Below are 23,593 nucleotides of genomic sequence, written 5' to 3' on the forward strand. Positions count from 1 at the left end.
TTTTCTTACCTACGTTAAAGCCACAACGTGATTTGTCAACTTCTATTTACCCTTCATAAGGACCCTGTTCATCGATTCCGCTCCAACTAAAGTAGGAGAGACAGACACCCGCCAGCCACCTTATGCAACTAGTGCATGTTAGTCGGTGGAACCGGTCTCACGTAAGCGTACGTGTAAGGTTGGTCCGGGCCGCTTCATCCCACAATACCGCTGAAGCAAGAAAGGACTAGTAACGGCAAGAAAGTTGACAAATCTACGCCCACAACAAATTGTGTTCTACTCGCGCAAGAAGAACTACGCATAGACCTAGCTCATGATGCCACTGTTGGGGAACGTTGCAGAAAACAAAAATTTTCCTACTCGTTTCACCAAGATCATCTAGGAGTTCATCTAGCAACGAGTGATTAGATGCATCTACATACCTTTGTAGATCGCGAGCGGAAGCGTTCAAAAGAACGGTGATGATGTAGTCGTACTCGACGTGATCCAAATCACCGATGACCAGCGCCGAACGGACGGCACCTCCGCGTTCAACACACGTACGGAACAGCCACGTCTCCTCCTTCTTGATCCAGCAAGGGAGGGAGGAGAGGTTGAGGGAGATGGCACCAGCAGCAGCACGACGGCGTGGTGTTGATGGAGCTGCAGTACTCCGGCAGAGCTTCGCTAAGCACTATGGAGGTGGAGGAGGTGTTGGGGAGGGAGAAGGAGGCAACCAAAGGCCAAGGCGTTCAGGTATGAAGTCCCTCCTCTCCCCCACTATATATAGGGGTGCCAAGGGGGGGTGGCCGGCCCTAGGAGATCCAATCTCCTAGGGGGTGCGGCGGCCAAGGGGGGTTTCCCTCCCCCCCAAGGCACCTAGGAGGTGCCTTACCCTCCTAGGACTCTTCCCCCTTAACCCTAGGCGCATGGGCCTATGTGGGGCTGGTGCCCTTGGCCCATTAGGCCAAGGCGCACCCCCTTACAGCCCATGTGGCCCCCCGGGACAGGTGGACCCACCCGGTGGACCCCCGGGACCCTTCCGGTGGTCCCGGTACAATACCGATAACCCCGAAACTTGTCCCGATGCCCGAAACAGGACTTCCCATATATAAATCTTTACCTCCGGACCATTCCGGAACTCCTCGTGACGTCCGGGATCTCATCCGGGACTCCGAACAACATTCGGGTTACTGCATATACATATCCCTACAACCCTAGCGTAACCGAACCTTAAGTGTGTAGACCCTACGGGTTCGGGAGACAAGCAGACATGACCGAGACGACTCTCCGGTCAATAACCAACAGCGGGATCTGGATACCCATGTTGGCTCCCACATGCTCCACGATGATCTCATCGGATGAACCACGATGTCGAGGATTCAATCAACCCCGTACGCTATTCCCTTTGTCTATCGATATGTTACTTGCCCGAGATTCGATCGTCGGTATCCCAATACCTCGTTCAATCTCGTTACCGGCAAGTCACTTTACTCGTACCGTAATGCATGATCCCGTGACCAGACACTTGGTCACTCTGAGCTCATTATGATGATGCATTACCGAGTGGGCCCAGTGATACCTCTCCGTCATACGGAGTGACAAATCCCAGTCTTGATCCATGTCACCCAACAGACACTTTCGGAGATACCCGTAGTCTACCTTTATAGTCACCCAGTTACGTTGTGACGTTTGGCATACCCAAAGCACTCCTACGGTATCCGGGAGTTACACGATCTCATGGTCTAAGGAAAAGATACTTGACATTGGAAAACTCTAGCAAACGAACTATACGATCTTGTGCTATGTTTAGGATTGGGTCTTGTCCATCACATCATTCTCCCAATGATGTGATCTCGTTATCAATGACATCCAGTGTCCATAGTCAGGAAACCATGACTATCTGTTGATCAACGAGCTAGTCAACTAGAGGCTCACTAGGGACACGTTGGTGTCTGTTATTCACACATGTATTACGATTTCCGGATAACACAATTATAGCATGAATAAAGACAATTATCATGAACAAGGAAATATAATAATAATGCTTTTATTATTGCCTCTAGGGCATATTTCCAACAGTTACGTATGAGGAAATCGAGTCTACGACGAATCTGACATCTAGGGGTACACGATAAATTTTCATGAGCCTTCCGTCGATATGCCATGGGCTGTCTAGCGTGGACCACTCCTGAACCGACACGGGGGTCCTTGGCCCGACCCATCAGGTCGGGAGATGACGTGGTGAGAAACCCCCTAGTAGGGACACCATCAGGATGCAAAAGAAGATTCATCGATTTCGACAAGCAAAACCTAACATGCTACCAAAACATCGTCACTATCATTTGACCTACCACATTCTCACATATCTACTCCTACCACATGATCATAGATCTAAGATCGAACGAGTAAGGAGGAGGGAGTGATTGAACTGTCAACAATCAATGGAGCAACATGGAGGCGCAGAACAAATCAGAGAAGATGAGGAAGAATAATCGATGCAGCCATCTACCGCCAAATGAAAAAGATGCGCCGCTTACCTACACGTCGGTGAAGAATCTGCCCAGGACATAGATCTCGAAGGCGGGGAATGGTGGCGGTGGTTTCATGGTGAGCCGAAGGGGGATAAATAGGGCGACTATTTGGCAGGAGGTGACTCAATTCCTCCCGCCGTTTTTTCCGGGGCACATGCGAGCTCGCGTCATCTTGCAGCTCGCATGGGCTCGACGACACGTCCCCTCCCCTGCATGTTGCGAGCCTGATTAAGAGGAAATGACTGATTTGGCAGTTCCTAGCAGGCCCGTCTGAAAGTTGCTTTAAGGTTTGCGCGGCCAGAATTTTGATGCATCACAGGCAAAAAAATGGACCCAAATTGTATCCAGTGAGGCCTGGCCGAGTCTAAGGCAGGCTACCTACAAAATGGACACATCTATTTATCACCTAAAGCGAGATGGAAAGAACACTCGCCCATGCAACACCATGTGCATGGGCCAGGCGGGCCACAACGACTTTGTAAATTCCACTGGTCATTTACTTGAAGAACACACATGCGTCGCGCTTGTTGGTGTTGTCACCCTCGACAGCGGTGGTGTGAAATCTAATCCCGGCGGCACGTCAACGCAAGCGCCTTACCCTTTTTAGTTTTTCTGTGTTAATTAATATGGATAGAAGGGAGTATTTTTTTTCTAGTTCTATGCGAAACTATTAATCGTGTACCAAACAAAATGTTAGTCGTATATTTAAAAAATGTTAAACATATTAAAAAAATGTTTTGACATATACGAAATATACAATGTGTATAAAAAGAGTAGTCATCAAACACAAATGTTTGATAAAAATGTTAACTATGTATTTAAAAAATGTTTATAAAATATTTATAAATTTTTAAACGTGTATAAAAACGTATCTGATGTATAAGAAAAATGAGAACGTGTATTATTATTTCTAAATCAGAACATAATATGAAAACAATAACTAATTATGTATTTTCAAAATATTAACATGTATAAAAAATGTTTATGATGTATTGAAAAAAATGTAAAATGTGTATGAAAAAAGGTAGTCATCAAATACATATACTTGAAAAAAATGTAATCATATTTGAGAAATTTAAGATTGTACAAAAATGTAAAATGTCTATTAGAAAAATTAGACATCGAAATATATATTTGAAAAAAAAATTGCATTTAAAAAATGTTAAAGGTGCATTACAAAAATGTTTCTGATGCATAAGAAAAATGTGCATCATGTAAAAAAAAGAGTAAACATCTGTTGAAAAAAGTAAAAAAGAAGAACAACCTGAAGAAAACTGATGAAGAACAAAGAAACCAAAAACCAAAAGAAAAAAACAGATGAAAACCTACAAAAGAACACAGAGAGGGAAAAAAAAGTACAAAAAAATACCACGCGAAGCTTCTAAAACAGGCCCGAACGGCTGAACCGGTCCCTGAAACCCTTACCTGGCTGGCTGATATGCGATAGCCAGGAGAAAACCTGCAGCGAGACGGAAGCTACTCTCGCGCTGAGCGAGAAATAGCTCTCGCCGTCTCGCGACCTAACACTCTGAAACCCAGGTAGGTACTAGTAGCTTGCTCAAGAAAAAAAGAAGAGGCACCCAAGCAGCTTGGCAATGCGGCGGCCGGCGGGTCGACGGGCTCGGTAAATCCGTGCTGCGGAGCCGGGTGGCCGGAGGCCAGGCATGTAGTAAATCAGCTCGGGACCCAGGGGCACGCCCCGTCGCCTTGCTCTGGCTCCGCAGTTCCGCAACGGCCCGGACCGGAACCCCGGAATCATGGAGCTCGCAACGCGCACCGTCGGGCGGATGCCGTCGGGAGGACATCAGTCCGGTGACGCGCCGTGCGGAGGTACATCTCCAAGAAAAACACCTGCCACGGACGGTTTCTTTTTTTCGAGATGCGCTGCTTACCAAACCTGTTCGGTGTAGTACTATCGTGCTTGTTCTAAGAAGATTTTGTGATGAGTTTTTGACATGCTGTTCTGTGATAGCAGTGACTCGTCGTATGCACCATACTACAATCAGTTCATCTCGTTTAGTGTGGTAGTATACTGATTTCGCATGAAGCAAAGTAAACTGTGAAAAATTGAAGTTTCAGTACAGAATTCGTTTTCCTGAAAGAAGAAGGAAATACAGGGAACATCAACAATATGGGATGGGTTACTAGTACAGAAAGCTTCAGCCAACAATCTTACATTGTTATATACTTGTGAATCTCCACGAGATGGAATCACGCTTCACACTAGAATACTTTTGTAACTTTAGTTATGACTCGAACCTTCTGGAAGCTTGATCGATGGACATTTTGCTGAACCGGATAGCAGCCTAATCTCAAAGAAGTAGAGATATACTGATATGGAAACTGGATGGTCCTAGCCAAAAAACCTTGATAATACTAGCTGATCATACAACACCCCTACACCAAAGAACGCGCTGAAGGCAATCGCGAAGGCGGCCTTGTAGTCAGTTTGTTTGGTTGCCATAGCGGTGGGTGGACGTGTTGAAGCTGGACCACATTTGTGAGTGAGCATAGAGCCACAGAGCTTTGGATTCCCATCGAAGCTAGAATTTTGGAATGTGTTAAACTGACCTCCGGATGGGATAGGACCTTCTAGGTCATTGTAAGAAATGTTGAATGCTGAAAGGAAGTTCAGTCTGTTCAATGCATCTGGGATTGCACCAATGAGATTGTTGCTAGAGAAGTCTAGTACCTGCAGGTTTGTGAGATTGCATACAGATATTGGGATCTGTCCTGTTAGGGCATTGAAGCTCAAATTGAGGGAAACAAGGGATTTCAGCTGGCCGATCTCCGAAGGGATCTCACCAGTTAATTTATTGTTGCTTAGATCCAGCACTTTGGCGAAAGCAATGGGTATGCGGTACTGAAGTGATGGACCCCTATAAACTGGTAGTTCGAAGATCCTTGGGTCTAAACGGGCTTTAGTCTTCTCTGACTGCAACATTTGCATATCCATCAGGCTTCTTGGAATTTCTCCAGTGAGGCTGTTGTTTGATATGTCTAGATAGAAGAGGTGCTTTAGGCCTTCGATCCAGGCTGGTGTTGATCCGGTGAGTTGATTTCCTGATAGTATCAACATCTCTAGTTTTGCTAGCTTGGATATCCAAAGAGGTATTTTACCTAGCAACGAGCAATCATTTAAGGAAAGAACCTGGAGATTCTCAAAACCATCAATGAAGCCATCCTCTGGCATTAATTCGCCCCTGAAGCTGCTTCCCATAAGTAGGGTGGTAAGGTTGGTGCACCTCTGAAGAATGTGAAGCGCATTTGTGATGTTTGTGAAAGAGTTCATAGCAAGTGAAAGGAAGGTGAGGTGCTTCAGATCACCTATTCTTGGTGAGAGCTGCCCATGTAAGTTGTTGCCAGATAGCCGCAATGCAGTCAGATTGCTGCAGGTATACAAACTTTCTGGAACTCTGCCATTAAAGTTGTTGTACAGAATATCTAGAGTTTTCAGCCTAGGCAGGGTGGAGAAGTTGACCTTGCTAAGTTCTCCACTGAGGTTGTTGCTCTTGAAGTTAATTGTTATCAGATTTGTGCAGTTACTCAGGGCTGACGGCAGCTCCCCTGACATGTTGTTGTAGTCCAAATGCAACTCTTCTAGGCTCTCGAGCTCACCTATGGAATCCGGAATCTTGCCGCTGAAATTATTCCTTCCAAGGTCTAGCGTAACCAGATTGCTGAGCTTGATTATCTGAGCACCGTCGAGCACTCCATCCAGAACATTGCTAGGAAGTGAGAGGTATTCCAGTAAGGAAGCATCAAAGAGTTCATTTGGGAGAGTCCCGCGGAGGTTGTTGTGTCCAGCCTTGAGCACTCTGAGCATGGAGCAGTTACCAAGTCCAGGAGGGATGACGCCTGTAAATTGGTTGTAACAGAGCTCAACTACAGCTAACAATGACGAGCTGCTGCAGAAATTATCCGGTATTTGCCCAGTGAAGCTGTTATTGCTGGCGTTGAGCACAACCAGATTGTCCATCACCTCCCAGGTGGTGGATGATGGAAACCGTCCTGTGAACAAGTTGCTTGAGATGTTCAGTACCTGAAGAGGTCGTGATGGGGTTGAAGATGGCAGCTCTTGCATGTCTCCTCCGAGGCGGTTGAAGCTGACATCAAGGACGATGATGCTACCGGACGACACCAGTTCCAGTGGCAGGCCACCCGACAGCGAATTGTGGGACAGGTTGAGGCGCAGAAGGCCAACAAGGTTACCGAGGGACGGTGTTATGCGCCCCTCAAGGCCCTTCAAAGCCAATGAGACACCTGTGACTGCCCCATCCTCGCCACAGGTGACCCCTTCCCATTCGCAGCAGTCTGCGCCGTTCTGCTTCCAGGACGCGGTGAGGCCACCGTCCGACGACAGACCACTGAGGAACTGCAGGAGGGACCCCTTCTCTTTCTCTGTGCAAGAACTGATGGGAGAGGCCAAGGAGATCAGCAGCACAAGGGCAAAGAAAGTTAATTTTCTGCTGTACTCCATGTATGGAAAATGGAGTGGCTGCATGGTTTTTGTGCTGAAATAAGCGTGGAAGCCAGATGCTTAAGTTGTGCTGTAGTTGGGTAAGACATGAATGGTGGTCTAATCATAAAAGAGAAATGAGGGGAAAGAAATAAAATTGGGGTCAACGAAATCAGACACCAGCCCACCAGCAGCTTCTTAGTTCACACTGACGTTTCAATGTTTGGCTATTGGCCGCCTGCTATACTCTAATGGCAAGTCAATCGCCCATTTTTCCTGAAAACTGACCGTGCAAAACATATCTTTTCTGGTCATCCTTGACCCAATCCTTATTGAATTTTAACAGCATATCGCAATTAAACTTGAACAGACATGTTCCGTTACCACCTTCACTAAATAAATCTTACTAATACTGATAAATGTTATCACTTCTTAATGCATCCTTTGCTTAACAGGAAAATACGTGAATCCAAGTAAAGGAAGCAGTTTTTTTGGGGGAAAAAAAGTTGAGAAAGAATTCAACAACAGTTGCTGAAGGCCTGCGAAAGATTTGATGAGCAAGATAGTACTCCCTCCGTCCCAAAATGTAAGATCATTTTTGACACTATGATAGTAGTACATGGGAAGCATTATTGTGAAAGGCGCTTTCGGTCAAGAGCAATCATTGACTTATCTGTCAATATGTGAACGATGCCAAGTGGGGGATATGTGGTCTCTTCCATCTTCTTTGACCTGAGGTGTTTAGTTGCCCACTGGGGAACTATTATTGTCTGATGTTTACGTTTGCTGCTGTTTTTTTTTATTCTCCTGCCTCCACTATTATTGTAGACTAGATAATACCCCACGCGTTGCTGCAGGAATTGGTTACAATATATTATGATGAGATTTGATTCTTTGAAACATGAATATTTGATTTGTAATATGAGAAGTAAAACTAAAAAATAAATATGATTGATTTTATTTAATTATTGAGGTTACATGTGTACATGTCTTTTTGGTTATATAGGATATGGTGGTGCACCGCACATTGCTGCGGTATTCTTAGCTGACATTAAGGGTCTTATTGGATTATCAATGCTTGATTGCTGAGAGGTTATCTTGGTTATCTAAGAGTGTCAACTATGACATAGTGCACTTCATAAAAAATAGGTTTGAGGAATATCGTCTCATCATATTTGCAGGTTGCAAGTAGATATTATAAAGCTGAAAACTAAAAAACAATATGCGTCCCGACATTTTTTCCCGTCGAATTGCTTGATGTCACTGCATGACCCAGGCAAAATGCAGCTTAGATACATTAAATCACAGCCTTGCTAAACATATGACAAAGCCAAGCCTGAGTATGAAAGTTTGGCTATTCATATTTTTTAGAATAAGCTCCGACCTGTAGCATAAACCGGTAGATAGCTGCTGGTAAAGCCCGTTTGAAATTCATCTTTACAACTAACATATGATCTGATGAGAGCTATGAAACAGAACATTGGATATAAATGTCGAATGTTGTGTCATAGATAGATGAAACTTTGCTTGCACAAAGGGCCCACCCGGTTACATCAATCAGAATAAGGCAAAGTAAACACATCCCTGATGCATGTTCACAAAATCGTGTAGTTTTCATTTATCCCTATAGCTCCCATGATCATCAGAGATAATCGAAATAAATGATGATGTGACTGATTACAACTTTCCTGCTGCAAAAAACTCTATGTCATGGCTTCCTCTCGTGGTTCTACTGCAAATTCTTTCCTGCAGGCTAAAATTGAAGTTATCATAATTGTAACTGAGGAGGATGTACTGATAATTTATACTTCAGCGTAGGAATACTCCACGGGGAAATGAAGGGATTAGCGTAAGGTCCTTTGGATGCACCAAACTTAAAAATTTATTTTGAAGCAGGGGTAGATAGCACAGCAAAATGGACTCTGCAGAATATTCTTGAAAAGAACAGACTAATTCATGCAAACTGGTAAAAGTATTTTTCATGTGGCAATGATTCTGACCGTCAAGGGGGTAGTCTTGGTTGCCTTTGCTAAACTTAATTAATTTTGTGCTTCAGACATTCTTCCCTCTTTATTAATTAACAAACTATTGGGAGATCGACAAATAACAGATGTTAAGAGATCGACCGGGGACTGCTCCTAGAAGTATAGATCCAAACTTCTCTGAACAAAATCCAATGCATAGATATGTATAAAATACAACAGAACTGATACAATCCTAATATGTGATGGTTAATTGGTTACTAATTCTAGATTAAGTTGAACTTTAGATTCGATAATAAAAATAATTAGGAAAAGAGTCATGCATTACCCGTTGAGCCTGCACACGAGAACGTTGACGCCAATGATAGGGAGCAGTCAGTTTGCACACTGCAATCAAATTTCATGCGCTTAGAGTGGCACTACAGATGTTGAGAAGACAAAAAAGACAATAAGAAAAGTAGTTTGTTACATGCGAGCATATCCCAACTGCACGGCCTCTTCTTCGTCTCCCACCTCACAACATGCCGACCGGCTCGCCGGGCTCCATGCTAGAGGAAAAGAAGGAGGGCTATTCGGCGGGCGGCAACAAGATCTTAGTGGCGCCGCAACGGTGCTGGGTGGCAGGCAGCCGCAGGCAGGAGAAGCCCATGCGGATGGTTGGTGTGTTGCTCGGCCAAGCGAAGCCCATGCGGGAGCCAGCAGCACACTATGGGCATGTGACGGTTCCGTCCGGGCACGATGCGGCGGCGCAACATCCAACCGCATTTTGGCATCGAGGTCGCTCGCGCTGGAGTGAGTAGGTGGAAAGATGAGGCGTTGGGAAGTGAGAGACCACGATGCACCTGGGCTCTTCGTCGAGTTATAAATGGGATGCGCCATCCGTTACGAATAGGAAGCGATGAGTTGCTTCAGTGACCAGGACTGCAACACATCAAGTATGAATAGTAAGGAAACAACGTATCGATTCAGTGGCCAGGATGGTAAATGTACTATGAATAATTGAATCATGTGGAAACGACGGGTTACTCCAGTGAACATGATCGTTGTGTATTAAGGAAAACTTTAAGTCCCACGATTTGTTAATGAAACTATGTGTGCGCTAGCTATAAAAATAAAGATGATGTGGCTGCAAATGGAATCAGTTTTTGCTTAGGTGGCATGGTTGGTGATGTGGACAGCTTGCATGTTGAGATAAATCAAGTAGTGAGGGTAAACTTCTTAAGTATATAAGATTTGGTGGTTGCCATCTGAACTCGGAAGCAGTTCAAAGTAAACTGGATAGCGTGTGAGAATGGCAGATTTTCTTTAGATAATGGCAGGCAAGTAGCAAAATCATTGATTACTTGGTTCTGATCTTTGATGCTTGTGTGGATATGGTCCTTAGAACGGAACCAGCTGCCGATGCGCTGCACGGATTATTAATTAGTTCAGTTGAATGATTGGTGTTAAGTTAAGAATGACATTTGTATTTCGTGCAGTTTTTTTTAGGGGTGAAAGCCACTTAACTTAAATAACAAGGTTTGGAATACAAATAATGTCAGGTAAGATAGAAAGCCAAATATGGCGGCCAAAAGCTAAAGTAGTCGCTGCTTTTGAAAACTTGTGAGCTTCAAGATTCATCTCACGCTTCTCATGGATGTAATCAACTGACGTGAAGTCTTGCATCCTTTGCTTAATATCTTGGTCGTTACTGTTGAGGGTCCCTTGTATTCACCCTTTAGATGTGTGATTGTTGACATACAGTCTGTAGCAACAACAATTCGCTGACAACCCAAATCAGCAGCTAAATATAAGGCCTCCAAGCTCGCCATTGCTTCTAGGATTTCTGGATCGACCAAATCCTGAAAAGTTATAGCAGAAGCGCCCAAGTAAGCACCAGCCTCGTCTCGACAGATTACTGCCAAAGCCCCCATGTCGCTGTTTCTGCCCACAGCAGCATCGACATGAATTTTAACACTCCCAGCAGGCGGAGCAATCCATTTAGGATTCTGACCGTTCACCATGGGCAGTTTTGTTTTATTTTAAGATGATGTTGTGAATGTCAGCAACCTAGGCCTCGCTGGGCTCTCGACCACTGCCCAGCCCATGAAGGAGACAGACTACATATACTACAGAGGGAGGCCGCTACGCACAACTTAGCTTGGAACTGGACGGAGGGGAAAGTATGGACAAAATCACTATTCTGACATTTTCAACAATCTTTGTCACAAACTGAACTCGACATGAAAGTATTTCATAATCTGACCCTTTTAGCAACGCCACAGCCCGTGGCGTTTCTTCTCCGTATAAAAACGCCGAAGTAGCTCGCATTTCAGACCCACATACGAAAGCCAAACTAGCTAGCGCTTCCGACCCACATGGAAACGCCAAGCACGTTGGCGTTGCCGCCCAGGCCGAAACGCCATGATCATTGGCGTTTGTATCATAAACTCCCGCCGGCTCCAGGTGAAGTACTCTTACTGCTCACTCTGTAGCACCTGATAGGCTGGCCTAGCTCTACTCATTGATTCATTCTTCAGCACAGCCTTCCTTTCAATTCCCTCGTAGGCACTGCTTCCGCATTTCAGTACCTAGCTTCAGCCAGCAGCCATCCTTTAATTCAACCTGTGTTGTGTATGTTGTCCCTACAGCATGCATGCAAACTATCAACATGCATGCAAACTATCGGCTACAAACGCCAAGAATCATGGCGTTTCGGCCTGGGCGGCAACGCCAACGTGCTTGGCGTTTCCATGTGGGACGGAAGTGCTAGCTAGCTTGGCGTTTGTATTTGGGTCTGAAACGCGAGCTACTTCGGCGTTTTTATATGAAGAAGAAACGCCACGGGCTGTGGCGTTGCTAAAAAGATCAGATCGTGAAATACTTTCATGTCGAGTTCACTTTGTGGCAAAGATTGCTGAAAAGGTTAGAATAGTGATTTCGGCCGGAAAGTATCAGGTGCTTCAAAGCTTGGTGTACTCCCGGTGCTCCAAAATAAAAAAAATCTTAAATCTTTCAAAAAATTCCAGAAAAAAATTGTGAATGTTCATAAAGAATGTGACTGCAATTCCTAAAAGTTTCAGATCCAAACTCGAAATGCACATTGAGAAACTAAAAGGTGAAATCCAGATTTGAATAGTATCAATGTTGCTTTTGTCTTTTTTTACACTGTTCATGCTGGATTTCACATTTTTGTTCCTCAATGTGCGTTTTGAATTTGGACCTGAAATTTTTAGGGATTGTAGTCACATTTCTTGTGAACATTCACTTTTTTGTCGGATTTATTTGGAACATTTAAGAATATTTTTTTTAATTTGAAGCACCGAGAATACCCTAAGCTTGGGAGCACCTGAAACTTTCCCACCGGACGGAAGGCTTCCGCCTGGCTAGGATAGGATAGGAGGCTTCGGCTCAGGCATAAAGTTATTCTTTTTCCTCTAGTTCATCCCATATCCTCCACCGACAAGCTTCAATCCTTCGGTAATTCAAGTTTACTGCTATCTGTTGGTGAATTAGTACCGGAATCCTCACAGTGCTGATGCTCTGTCCTAGGTGTAGCTCTAGCATTACTGTCGGGTTTTCTTCTGTATCAAAGTGTTATACAGTCCGTTCAGGCTCAGGCTCAGGTTCAGGTTTTCCTTGTATCCCTTGTCATTGAGATAATGAAGCTATCAGACATACACGTTCTTTTTGAATCTATATATGCTGATAAATGGACGAGCAATGTATGAATACCATGTTCTGCATCGAACAATAAGGATGAGCAACATACTACCTCCAACGCCTATGTGTCGTCTCGATGAACATGCCAGATTTCCTCCTACAGGTTTTTTCTTTTTCTTTTGAGAACAGAAAGTGACCCGACTTAAGTCTGTCCACCTACAGGTCGGCCCGCTTGCCGTGCCCGGCCCATCTTCTATCGGCCTATCCAACCCATCACACAATAAACCCATTTGTTCTAAACAAAAAAAATAAATCTCACGAAACCAAAACCAGCTTCGCATAGGCGGCGACCCAGTTCACCGGCGGCCGACGGCTCGGCGGATCCGTGCTGCGGCGCCCGGTGGCTGGACGCGAGGCATGTAGTGGATCAACTCAGGGCCGAGGGGCACGTCCCGCCACCTTCCTCTGGCTCCGCAGTTCCTCGCGAGGGCGTGAAGCGGCAATTCGTGGTGAGTCGACCCCCGGCGGTCGGGCGTGCGCCGGTGGACAGAAGCCGGAGACTAGGACAGCAGTATAGGGGCGTCCTCTGCCGAGGTACATCCTGCGAAAACACTCCGCTGCGAAATTTTCGATGCGTATTTAGACCTTGAGATGTGCTCTGTTTGTTATCACAAGAAGATTTTGTGAGGGATTTTCGAGCGTGCTGTTTTGTGATAGCAGTGGTTACTTACTCGTATAGGTTATACCCAAGGATTTAGCATGACTCAAATGCGTGATAGAGTTGCAGTAAATAATTCGGTTTCCTGAAAATAATAATATAATGGAACACCAGCAAGACGAGTTTCAGATACATTTATAATGCTTCAGTACTAACAGCCTCGCATTGTTACACCTCCACACCATCCTCACCCTAGATTCTACTAGTATAGATAATGATGACTCGCACCTAGATGAGTTTCTCTGGAATGTTGCTGAACCGGAATAGTAGCCTAATCTCAACTCCGACATAAATAAACTGATATAAAAACTGGAGTAGTACTAGCCGAAATACCTTGACAAGACTATCTGATCATACAACACCCCTACACCAAAAAATGCGCCGAAGGCAATCGCGAAGGCAGCCTTGTAGCCAGTCAGTTTGGTTGACACAATGTTGGCTGGACGTTCTTTAGCCGAACCACATATGTGAATGAGCATAGCGCCACAGAGCTTGTTGTTCCCGTCGAAGCTGGAAGCCTGAAATGTGTTAAACTGACCTCCAGATGGAATAGGGCCTTCTAGGTCATTGTTAGAAATGTTGAACGCTGAAAGGAAGTGCAGGTTGTTCAATGCTCCTGGGATTGCACCAGTGAGTTTGTTGTTAGCGAAGTCTAGTACCACCAGGTTTGTGAGATTGCATATTGATTGTGGTATCTGTCCTGTTAGGTCGTTGAAGCTCAAATTCACTGAATGGAGGGCTTTCAAATGACCGATATCCAGAGGTCTCTCGCCACTAAATTTGTTGTTGCTTAGATCTAGCACTTTAGGGAATGCAGTAGGTACACGGTATTGATGTGATGGACCTGTATAAATAGGTAGCTCGAGGACACTTGGGTCCAAACGGGCTTCAGTCGTTTCTGAATTCATCATATGCATATCCATCAGTGCTGTTGGAATTTCCCCGGTGAGGCTGTTGTTTCTTATGTCTAGAACTCTAGATAGAAGAGGAAGTTTAGGCTGCTGATCCAGTCAGGTATCTGTCCAGTAAGTTGATTGTCATATAAAAATAAGATTTCCAAGTTTGATATCTTTGATAACCAACGAGGTATTTTTCCCAACAATGAGCAACCATCTATCGCAAGAACCTTAAGTTTCTCAAAACCATCGAGTGTGTCATCCTATGGCATGAACTCTCCACTTAAATTTTCTCCGAGTAGCAGGGTGTTAAGGTTCCTGCAGCTCTTAAGGATCCGAAGTGCATTTGTGATGTTTCTGAAAGAATTATCAGCAAGTGACAGGAAGGTGAGGTACTTCAGATTGCCAATTCGTGGTGAAAGCTGCCCTTCTAAATGGTTGCTAGTCAACCGCAGTGCAGTCAGGTTGCTGCAAGAGTATATGCTTTCTGGAATTGTGCCAGAGAAGCTGTTGTACATAAGGTCTAATGTTTTTAGATTAGGCAGGTTGGAGAAATTGACCATGCCGAGCTGTCCACTGAAATTGTTATTCTTGAGGTCAATTGTTATGAGATTCCTGCAGTTGCTTAGAGCTGATGGCAGCTCCCCTGACAAATTGTTGTTATCCAAACGGAACTCCTCCAATTTCTTGAGCTGGCCTATGGAATCAGGAATCTTGCCACTGAAATTGTTCCCTCCAAGATCAAGCGTTACTAGATTTCTGAGGTTGGTTATGTGTGCACCATCAATAACTCCATTTAAATCATTATTAGGAAAAGACAGGTATTCCAACAAATTAGCATTGAAGAGTTCTTCTGGGAATGTTCCACTGAGGTTGTTGTACCTGGCCCTGAGCTCTCTCAGCTTGGAGCAATTACCAAGTTTCTGCGGGATGTTGCCACTGAATTTGTTTAAACACAGATTTAGCACAGCGAGGGATGGTGAACTGCTACAGAAATGAGTTGGTATCTGCCTTGTAAAGCTGTTATTACTTGCGTTGAGTGCTATTAGATTCTCCATTGCTTTCCATGTGGTGGATGGAAACTGTCCTGCAAATAGGTTGCTTGAGATGTTCAGTACCTGCAGAGGTTGAGCAGGGGTTGAAGATGGCAACTCTTTGAGTGTTCCATTGAGCTGGTTAAAGCTTACATCAAGGATGATGATGCTGCTGGACGGCACCAATTCCAGTGGGAGACCACCGGACAACGAGTTGTGAGAGAGGTCAAGGTACTGCAGCCCGGTAAGGATCCCAAGGGACTGTGAGATTTTCCCCTCGAGGCCCTTTGAAGGCAGCAAGATTTTGGTGACCGTCCTATCTTTTCTGCAGGTGATCCCTTCCCACTTGCAGCAATCCGTGTTGTTCCGCCATGAGGCGGCAAGGCCACCGTGTTGTGAGAGCTCGGCGAGGAACTGGAGAAGGGAGTTCTTCTCATGCTGTAGGCAGGAACTTCCGGGAGAGGCCAAGGAGATCAGCAGCACTAGAGCAAGGCCAAGGGAAGGTATGTGCAATATCTTGCTGTATGTTTTGCTGGGCAACTGTGTTAGACAGGCGACTCTGTCCGACTGGCCTGCCCACGATCAGCACTAGTCCTACCTCCCACGTTCTCTTATTCAGTTGGGCTTCGTTCCCATATATGTATCCCTGATTGTACTCTGCAAGGACTAAGGAAACAACCCAATCATTCTTCATGGTATCAGACTACCCTCCGATCCTTTCCTAAACTCCCAGCGCTAACCATGACCAACCCCAGCGCTGGAAATCCCTCCCAGCCCGCCGCCGGCAGCCAAACCATGCCGGCAACAACCTCCTCCACCACCACCACCCTCACCATCCCATCTCTCTCTTTTAGCGATACTATCACTGATGTTACCCCCTTCATCCGCATTGTTCTTGATCTCCATAGCAGGAACTACTGTCATTGGCGTCACTTGTTTGAGATCCATCTAGGCCGCTGCTCACCGCTGCACCACATCTCTGACGCATCTCCTCCTGAGTCGCACAATTCTCGCTGGCTCAAAGACGATCTTGCAATCATTCAGTGGCTCTACATGCGCATCTCCACCGAGTTGTTCAACCTCGTCGTCAAGGACGGTGCCACCGCGCGTGACATCTGGACGGAGCTCCGGCGTCTCTTCCAGGACAACCGCGACGCCCGCATCTCGGCCCTCAACGTCGATCTCCGCACCATCACACAGGGAGATCGTCCTGTTGGCGTCTTTTGTCAACAAATCAAGGTGATTGGCGATGAACTCCGTGAACTCGGGGAAACAGTTGCCGATCGCTCTCTTCTCCACGCTCTCATGGGCGGGCTCGACGAGCGGTTTGCGCAACAGGCGTCACTGATCCCGCTTCTCCGACTACTGCCGTCCCTGTCTGAGGAAAGATCGATGCTTCAACTCGAAGAGCAGACCCAGGCGCGCAAGACCGGGGCCCCACGTCTCTTCCACACCAGCGCTCGCCCTGCTCCATCACTGCCGACCTCATCCTCGATGCTGCCTGCTCCGCAGGCCCCTCCTGGCTGGCGTCCAAGTCCTAACTATAAGGGTAAGAACCCAATTTATCGTCCGCCCAAGCAGAATTCGTCGGCTTCCTCGTCGTCTTCTGCGCCCCCGCCGCCGGCGCCTCCGGTCGCGCCCATGACACCGGCGCTCGCGGCGCCTCCCGCTTCTACACCATGGCGGCCTTCCATTGATCCTTGGACTGGGCTTGTTCAGGCATGGCCGATGCCCTGGACAACGCCCTCCTCCTATGGTGCTCCTCCCGCCTACAGTGGAACATGGGCGCCCGGCATGCGTCCCTCCATCGGGGCTCCCGGTCTTCTCGGCTCCAGGCCGCCGCCGCACGCGTACACAGCCTATGCACCTCTGTATCAGTCTTCGGTGGCCCCATCAGCATCATCACCGTACCTCTACGGCGGTCCTACAGCAGGTTGGGACCTTCCTGGTGCATCGGCGCCGCCATCTGCATCACCATACCAGTCGACGCCCTCTGCTTCGACTTCAGCACCACCGACCTGGGATCAAGCTGCTCTCATCGCCGCCCTGAACTCTCTTACCACCCAGGACACATGTACAGAGTGGATTTTCGATTCCAGTGCATCTTCTCATATGTCTGCTTCTAGCTGTACATTATCTTCCATCTATCCATCCATTTTATTTCCTTCTATCACTATTGGCGATGGTTCTACAATACTTGTTTCATGTGTTGGCTCAACCTCCCTCCCCTCTTCTCGCTCACCACTTCTTCGTGAGGTTCTAGTAGCCCCTGCTTTAATTAAAAACCTAATTTCCGTTCGCCGTTTTACCATAGATAACCATGTCTCTGTTGAATTTGATCCCTTTGGGTTGTCTGTGAAGTATCTCCACAGCAAGGCGGTGATAGCTCGGTTCAATAGCTCCGGCGATCTCTACACCATCAACAATGCCTCTTCTCCATCACCTCAAGCCATGCACGCCTCTGTCACCTTATGGCATCGCCATTTCGGTCACCCCACGGCCGCCACAACCACCAAGCTTCTTCAAGAGTTTCAGCTTCCGCATGATCGCGACTCCCACGACGCCTCCTGATGCGGAGCATCCTACGGGCATCACCATGTCAAGAGTCCATTTGGCAAGTGACACGTGCGACATCTACTTCTCATACCTAAAGGTGAATCTTCCTCTTTACACGTGTTCGCTTGACCCCTTTGAGGATGGTATACTACTTGACACCCCTCTCGTGTGCATGCATAGGTATTGTCGGAACTTCATGGATGACGAGGAGGAGTGCAAGCGCCAAGGAACACCTACACCATCCGCGAGGGAAGCCTGGAAGAGAAGACGGAAGAAGAAGGAACTTGAAAGTGCAACTATCCCTAGGTGGTTTTGGTAATTCATAACAACATATAGCTCATTGAGCTAATGCTATTCCAAAATGACTATTTCAGGAAAGCTCAATGATTGGCATGGCATGGATGTGAAAGTGGAACCCTCAAAATGCTAACGACAAAGGATTGGCTCAAGCTCAAAAGCTCAAGACTCTTCATTTTATATTTTAGTGATCCAAGATCACATTGAGTCTTTAGGAAAAGCCAATACTATCAAGGAGGGATGAGGTGTTGCTTAATGAGCCTCTTGCTTCATGTGCTTAGTGATATGCTCCAAAACCCTCAACTACTTTCCCATATCCACATATGACCTAAACCCTAAGCCAAACTCGGTCCTACCGATTCTTTTTATCCGGTGTCACCGAGTTTCACTTGTCATAAGCCACTGCCAAACCCTAGCAATTCGGTTCTACCGATAGGGATCTCGGTCTCACCGAGATGGGATTGCAAACTCTCTGTTTCCCTTTCGTAACTTTTCGGTCTCACCGAAAGAGCGAATCGGTCCCATCGAGATTGCAGTGTAAACTCTCTGTTTCCTTTTTGCAACTTTTCGGTCTCACCGAAAGAGCAAATCGGTCCCACCGAGTTTACCTGACCAACTCTCTGGTTAGCTTATTACCAAATCAGTCTCACCGAGATTACGTTATGCCCAAACCCTAACCATATCGGTCCTACCGAGTTGCATGTCAGTCCCACCGAAAATCTCTAACGGTCACTAGGTTTACCTTTTCGGTCCGACCGAGTTTGTTGATTCGGTCCCACCGAGATTGGAAAACTGTGTGTAACGGTTGGATTTTGTGTGGAGGCTATATATACCCCTCCACCTCCTCTTCATTCGTGGAGAGAGCCATCAGAACACATACACAATTCCAACTCATATGTTCTGAGAGAGAACCACCTACTCATGTGTTGAGACCAAGATATTCCATTCCTACCATATGAATCTTGATCTCTAGCCTTCCCCAAGTTGCTTTCCACTTAAATCTTTTTTCCACAAAATCCAAATCCTATGAGAGAGAGAGTTGAGTGTTGGGGAGACTATCATTTGAAGCACAAGAGCAAGGAGTTCATCATCAACACACCATTTGTTACTTCTTGGAGAGTGGTGTCTCCTAGATTGGCTAGGTGTCACTTGGGAGCCTCCGACAAGATTGTGGAGTTGAACCAAGGAGTTTGTAAGGGCAAGGAGATCGCCTACTTCGTGAAGATCTACCGCTAGTGAGGCAAGTCCTTCGTGGGCGATGGCCATGGTGGGATAGACAAGGTTGCTATTCCGTGGACCCTTCGTGGGTGGAGCCCTCCGTGGACTCGCGCGATCGTTACCCTTCGTGGGTTGAAGTCTCCATCAACGTGGATGTAGGATAGCACCACCTATCCGAACCACGGGAAAAACATCCGTGTCTCCAATTGCGTTTGAATTCTCTAAACCCTTCCCTTTACATTCTTGCAAGTTGCATGTTTTACTTTCCGCTGCCAATATACTCTTTGCATGCTTGCTTGAATTGTGTGATGATTGCTTGACTTTTCCTACAATAGCTAAAATCTGCCAAGAACTAAAATTGGGAAAAGGTTAAGTTTTTATTTGGTCAAGTAGTCTAATCACCCCCCCTCTAGACATACTTTCGATCCTACAAGTGGTATCAGAGCTTTGGTCTCCATTTGCTTTGATCTCCATAGCTTTTGATGGTCATAGCCTTGGTTTCACAACCTAGGAGAGTATGGCGTCTAGCGAGGGAAATTATCACCGTAAAAGTCCTTACTTTGATGGTACTAATTTTGCTAGTTGGAAGCATAAAATGAAAATGCATATTCTTGGACATAACCCCGCCGTTTGGGCTATTGTGTGTGTTGGTTTGCAAGGTGACTTCTTTGATGGGAAAGAACCAAACCGTGAAGCTACCGCGGATGAGTTGAAGATGTTGCAATACAATGCTCAAGCTTGTGATATTCTCTTCAACGGATTGTGCCCCGAAGAATTCAACAAAATCAGCCGTCTTGAGAATGCAAAGGAAATTTGGAACACTTTGATTGATATGCACGAAGGTACCGACTCCGTCAAGGAATCCAAGTTGGATGTGCTTCAAAGTCAACTTGACAAGTTCAAAATGAAGGATGGTGAAGGTGTCGCTGAAATGTACTCTAGGCTTGCTCTCATCACAAATGAGATTGCCGGCTTAGGAAGTGAAGAGATGACCGATAGATTCATCATCAAGAAGATTCTAAGAGCCTTGGATGGAAAATGTGATACCGTGTGCACATTGATCCAAATGATGCTCAATTACAAAGATCTCAAGCCAACGGAGGTGATTGGAAGAATTGTTGCTCATGAGATGTCACTTAAGGATAAAGAGGAACTTCACAACAAATCAAGTGGTGCCTACAAAGCCTCATGTGAAGCCCCTACATCATCAAGTGAGAAACAAAACTTCAATGAAGAATTGAGCTTAATGGTGAAGAACTTCAACAAGTTCTACAAGAGTAGAAGCAAAGATAGAAGCTTCAAGTCAAGGTCCTACAATGACAAAAGATCTTCTAGTCGAGAGCGAAACTGCTACAGTTGTGGAAGACCCGGACACTATTCCAATGAGTGTACGGCTCCCTACAAGAGAAGAGAAGATTCTCCAAAAAGAAGAAGCAAAGAATCACCATCAAGAGAGAGAAGGAGTAGAGATGATCGTTATGAACGAAGATACTCACGGAGAAGCAAGGATTCGGAAAGGAAGGAAAAATCATCAAGGAGCTACACAAAACGAAGACATCAAGCTCATGTTGGTGAATGGGTATCCGACTCCGACTCCGACAGCCACTCCGAGAGAAGTTATCACTCCGACTCCGAAGATACTCAAGATGAAGGTGTTGCCGGTCTAGCACTTGTGTCAACCAACTCATACGACATATTTGACTCACCAAATGAAGGAATTGGAAGATGCTTCATGGCCAAAGGTCCTAAGGTAACACACCCCGAGTATGTTGATTTCAATAGTGATGAAGATGACTTGTTAGGTGATGATTTGCTTGTTGACAACTCTAGTGATGAATACTATGATGAAACGTCAATTAATCATGCTAATCAAGATAAAATGAATGACAATAATAAGGAGAAGATTGAGGCTCTAACTAAAGAACTAAACACTCTTAAATTAGCTCATGAAACTATCTTCGAAGATTATCGAGAACTTTTAAGAGCTCATGAGAAATTACGCTTTGAAAAGCTCAATCTTGAGCAAGAGCATGAGTTCTTAAAAGCAATCAATGATGATCTCCGGAAGAAAAGTTCTTCTTACATTGCCAAGCGTTTACTCTTATCCACTTACATGCCTCAAGTCAAGTCTAGTAACAAGAACAAGAAAGATTCTTCCTCTAGCAGTAACAATGATCATGTTAAATCCAATATTGTTGCTTCTATAGTTCTCTTGATTCCACTAATGATTCTCTTAGCCAAGTTACACTTGAGCAAGAAAATAGCTTATTGAAGGGAATTATAGAGAAAGGAGTGTACAAAAGCCTTGCCGGGAGTAAGCAATTCGAGGAAATTGTGCGCAAGCAAGGAATGCACCGGAAGAATCAAGGTGTTGGTTTTGAACGAAAGTTCAATGCCAATGGAGTTGAGTGAGAAGAAGATCAATACCCCAAGACAAAGTTTGTTCCTCAACAAGAGAAGTATGATACTTCTTTCAAGGGGACACAAGCTCAAGATGATCTTCCACCACAAGGCTACAAGCAAAAAGGCAAGGACAAGCTTTAAGAGGAAATTGATGCATTTGAAGAAGCTCCTAAGACCTTAGTCAAGTGGATTCCCAAGACTACTTCAAGTTCCACTTCATCAAGTACGACTACAACTCCAAGGATTCCCATCAAGATGGTGTGGATCCAAAAGAAGAAGAACTAGAGAGTTCTTGAGGGTGACTCCGCCAACATACTTCACTTTTATCATTTGGCAAGAACAAGTGCAATCAATTTCCACATCTTGCACTAGTTCAAGGAGTCACAAACCCTCTTGTTGGTAAGACAAGGGACAAGGTAACCTAAAAGTTTTCATGGACATCATCTTGTGTGTGCATCACTCTATGTCTATGAATATCCTTGTTTGTTCCTTGTGGGACTAACCCATGTAGGTATTGAAAGTGCAATTCACTCAAATGGATAGCTCCAAGTGATCTACATCAACATTGAGCATCCACATCTTCAACATCCACATGAAGTCATCATCGACAAAACCCGAGGTTAGTTCATCCCTCTAAGGGGGGATATCACATCTAGGGGGAGCTTTACTCTAAGACTTGAGCTAAAGCAACTCTAAAGATGTGAACACAATAATGCTTTATATAAAAGTGGTAACCCCACTTGAGCTTAAACGATGAGTATGACCTATGATCAAGTGTTCTCACTTGACTCCTAAGTCAATATACTCATATATAGATGACCTTGTCATCGCAAATTGCTTGATAGATGCTAGAATTGGTTGTGCATGCCTTGTCACATATTTCATTTGCCATCTTATTGTGTGAGCATGCTGGTTGCATATTTTACTCCTAAGTCAAAAGATGGTCATGGTTTCCTGGACATTGGATGTCATTGATAACGAGATCACATCATTAGGAGAATGATGTGATGGATAAGACCCAATCCTAAGCATAGCTCAAAGATCGTGTAGTTCGTCTGCTGTAGCTTTTTCGAATGTCAAGTATCATTTCCTTAGACCATGAGATTGTGCAACTCCCGGATACCGTAGGAGTGCCTTGGGTGTGCCAAACATCACAACGTAACCGGGTGACTATAAAGGTACACTATAGGTATCTCCGAAAGTGTCTGTTGGGTTGGCACGAATCGAGACTAGGATTTGTCACTCCGTATGACGGAGAGGTATCTCTGGGCCCACTCGGTAATGCATCATCATAATGAGCTCAATGTGACCAAGTGGTTGATCACGGGATCATGCATTACGGTACGAGTAAAGTGACTTGCCGGTAACGAGATTGAATGAGGTATTGGGATACCGACGATCGAGTCTCAGGCAAGTAACGTACCGATTGACAAAGGGAATTGTATACGGATTGATTGAATCCTCGACATCGTGGTTCATCCGATGAAATCATCGTGGAGCATGTGGGAGCCAACATGGGTATCCAGATCCCGCTGTTGGTTATTGACCGGAGAGGCATCTCGATCATGTCTGCATGTCTCCCGAACCCGTAGGGTCTACACACTTAAGTTTCGGTGACGCTAGGGTTGTAGAGATATTAGTATGCAGTAACCCGAAAGTTGTTCGGAGTCCCGGATGAGATCGCGGACGTCACGAGGAGTTCCGAAATGGCCCGGAGGTAAAGATTTATATATAGGAAGTCCAATTTCGGCCATCGGAAAGGTGTCAGGGGTCGCCGGTATTGTACCGGGACCACCGGAAGGGTCCCGGGGGTCCACCGGGTGGGGCCACCTATTTCAGAGGGCCCCATGGGCTGAATTGGGAGGGAAACCAGCC

General features: G+C 45.6%; 1 protein-coding gene and 1 pseudogene across 1 annotated transcript; both read right to left on the reverse strand.

Moving 5' to 3' along the window:
- Positions 1–4,578: 4,578 nt before the first annotated feature.
- On the reverse strand, positions 4,579–7,044 carry LOC123132312 (receptor-like protein 2). Its single transcript, XM_044552101.1, has one exon. It carries the CDS (start codon positions 7,015–7,017, stop codon positions 4,867–4,869), a length of 2,151 nt encoding a protein of 716 aa, XP_044408036.1. The 5' UTR covers positions 7,018–7,044; the 3' UTR covers positions 4,579–4,866.
- A 6,590-nt stretch (positions 7,045–13,634) lies between these two features.
- Positions 13,635–15,938, reverse strand: LOC123129497 (receptor-like protein 2; annotated as a pseudogene).
- Between the last annotated feature and the right edge of the window lie 7,655 nt (positions 15,939–23,593).

The sequence above is a fragment of the Triticum aestivum genome, chromosome 6A (genome assembly GCF_018294505.1).
Source record: "Triticum aestivum cultivar Chinese Spring chromosome 6A, IWGSC CS RefSeq v2.1, whole genome shotgun sequence".
Taxonomy (NCBI): domain Eukaryota; kingdom Viridiplantae; phylum Streptophyta; class Magnoliopsida; order Poales; family Poaceae; genus Triticum; species Triticum aestivum.

Coding starts and splice junctions, on each gene's coding strand:
- LOC123132312 (XM_044552101.1), bottom strand. CDS start 7,017: ATGCAGCCACTCCATTTTCCATACATGGAGTACAGCAGAAAATTAACT.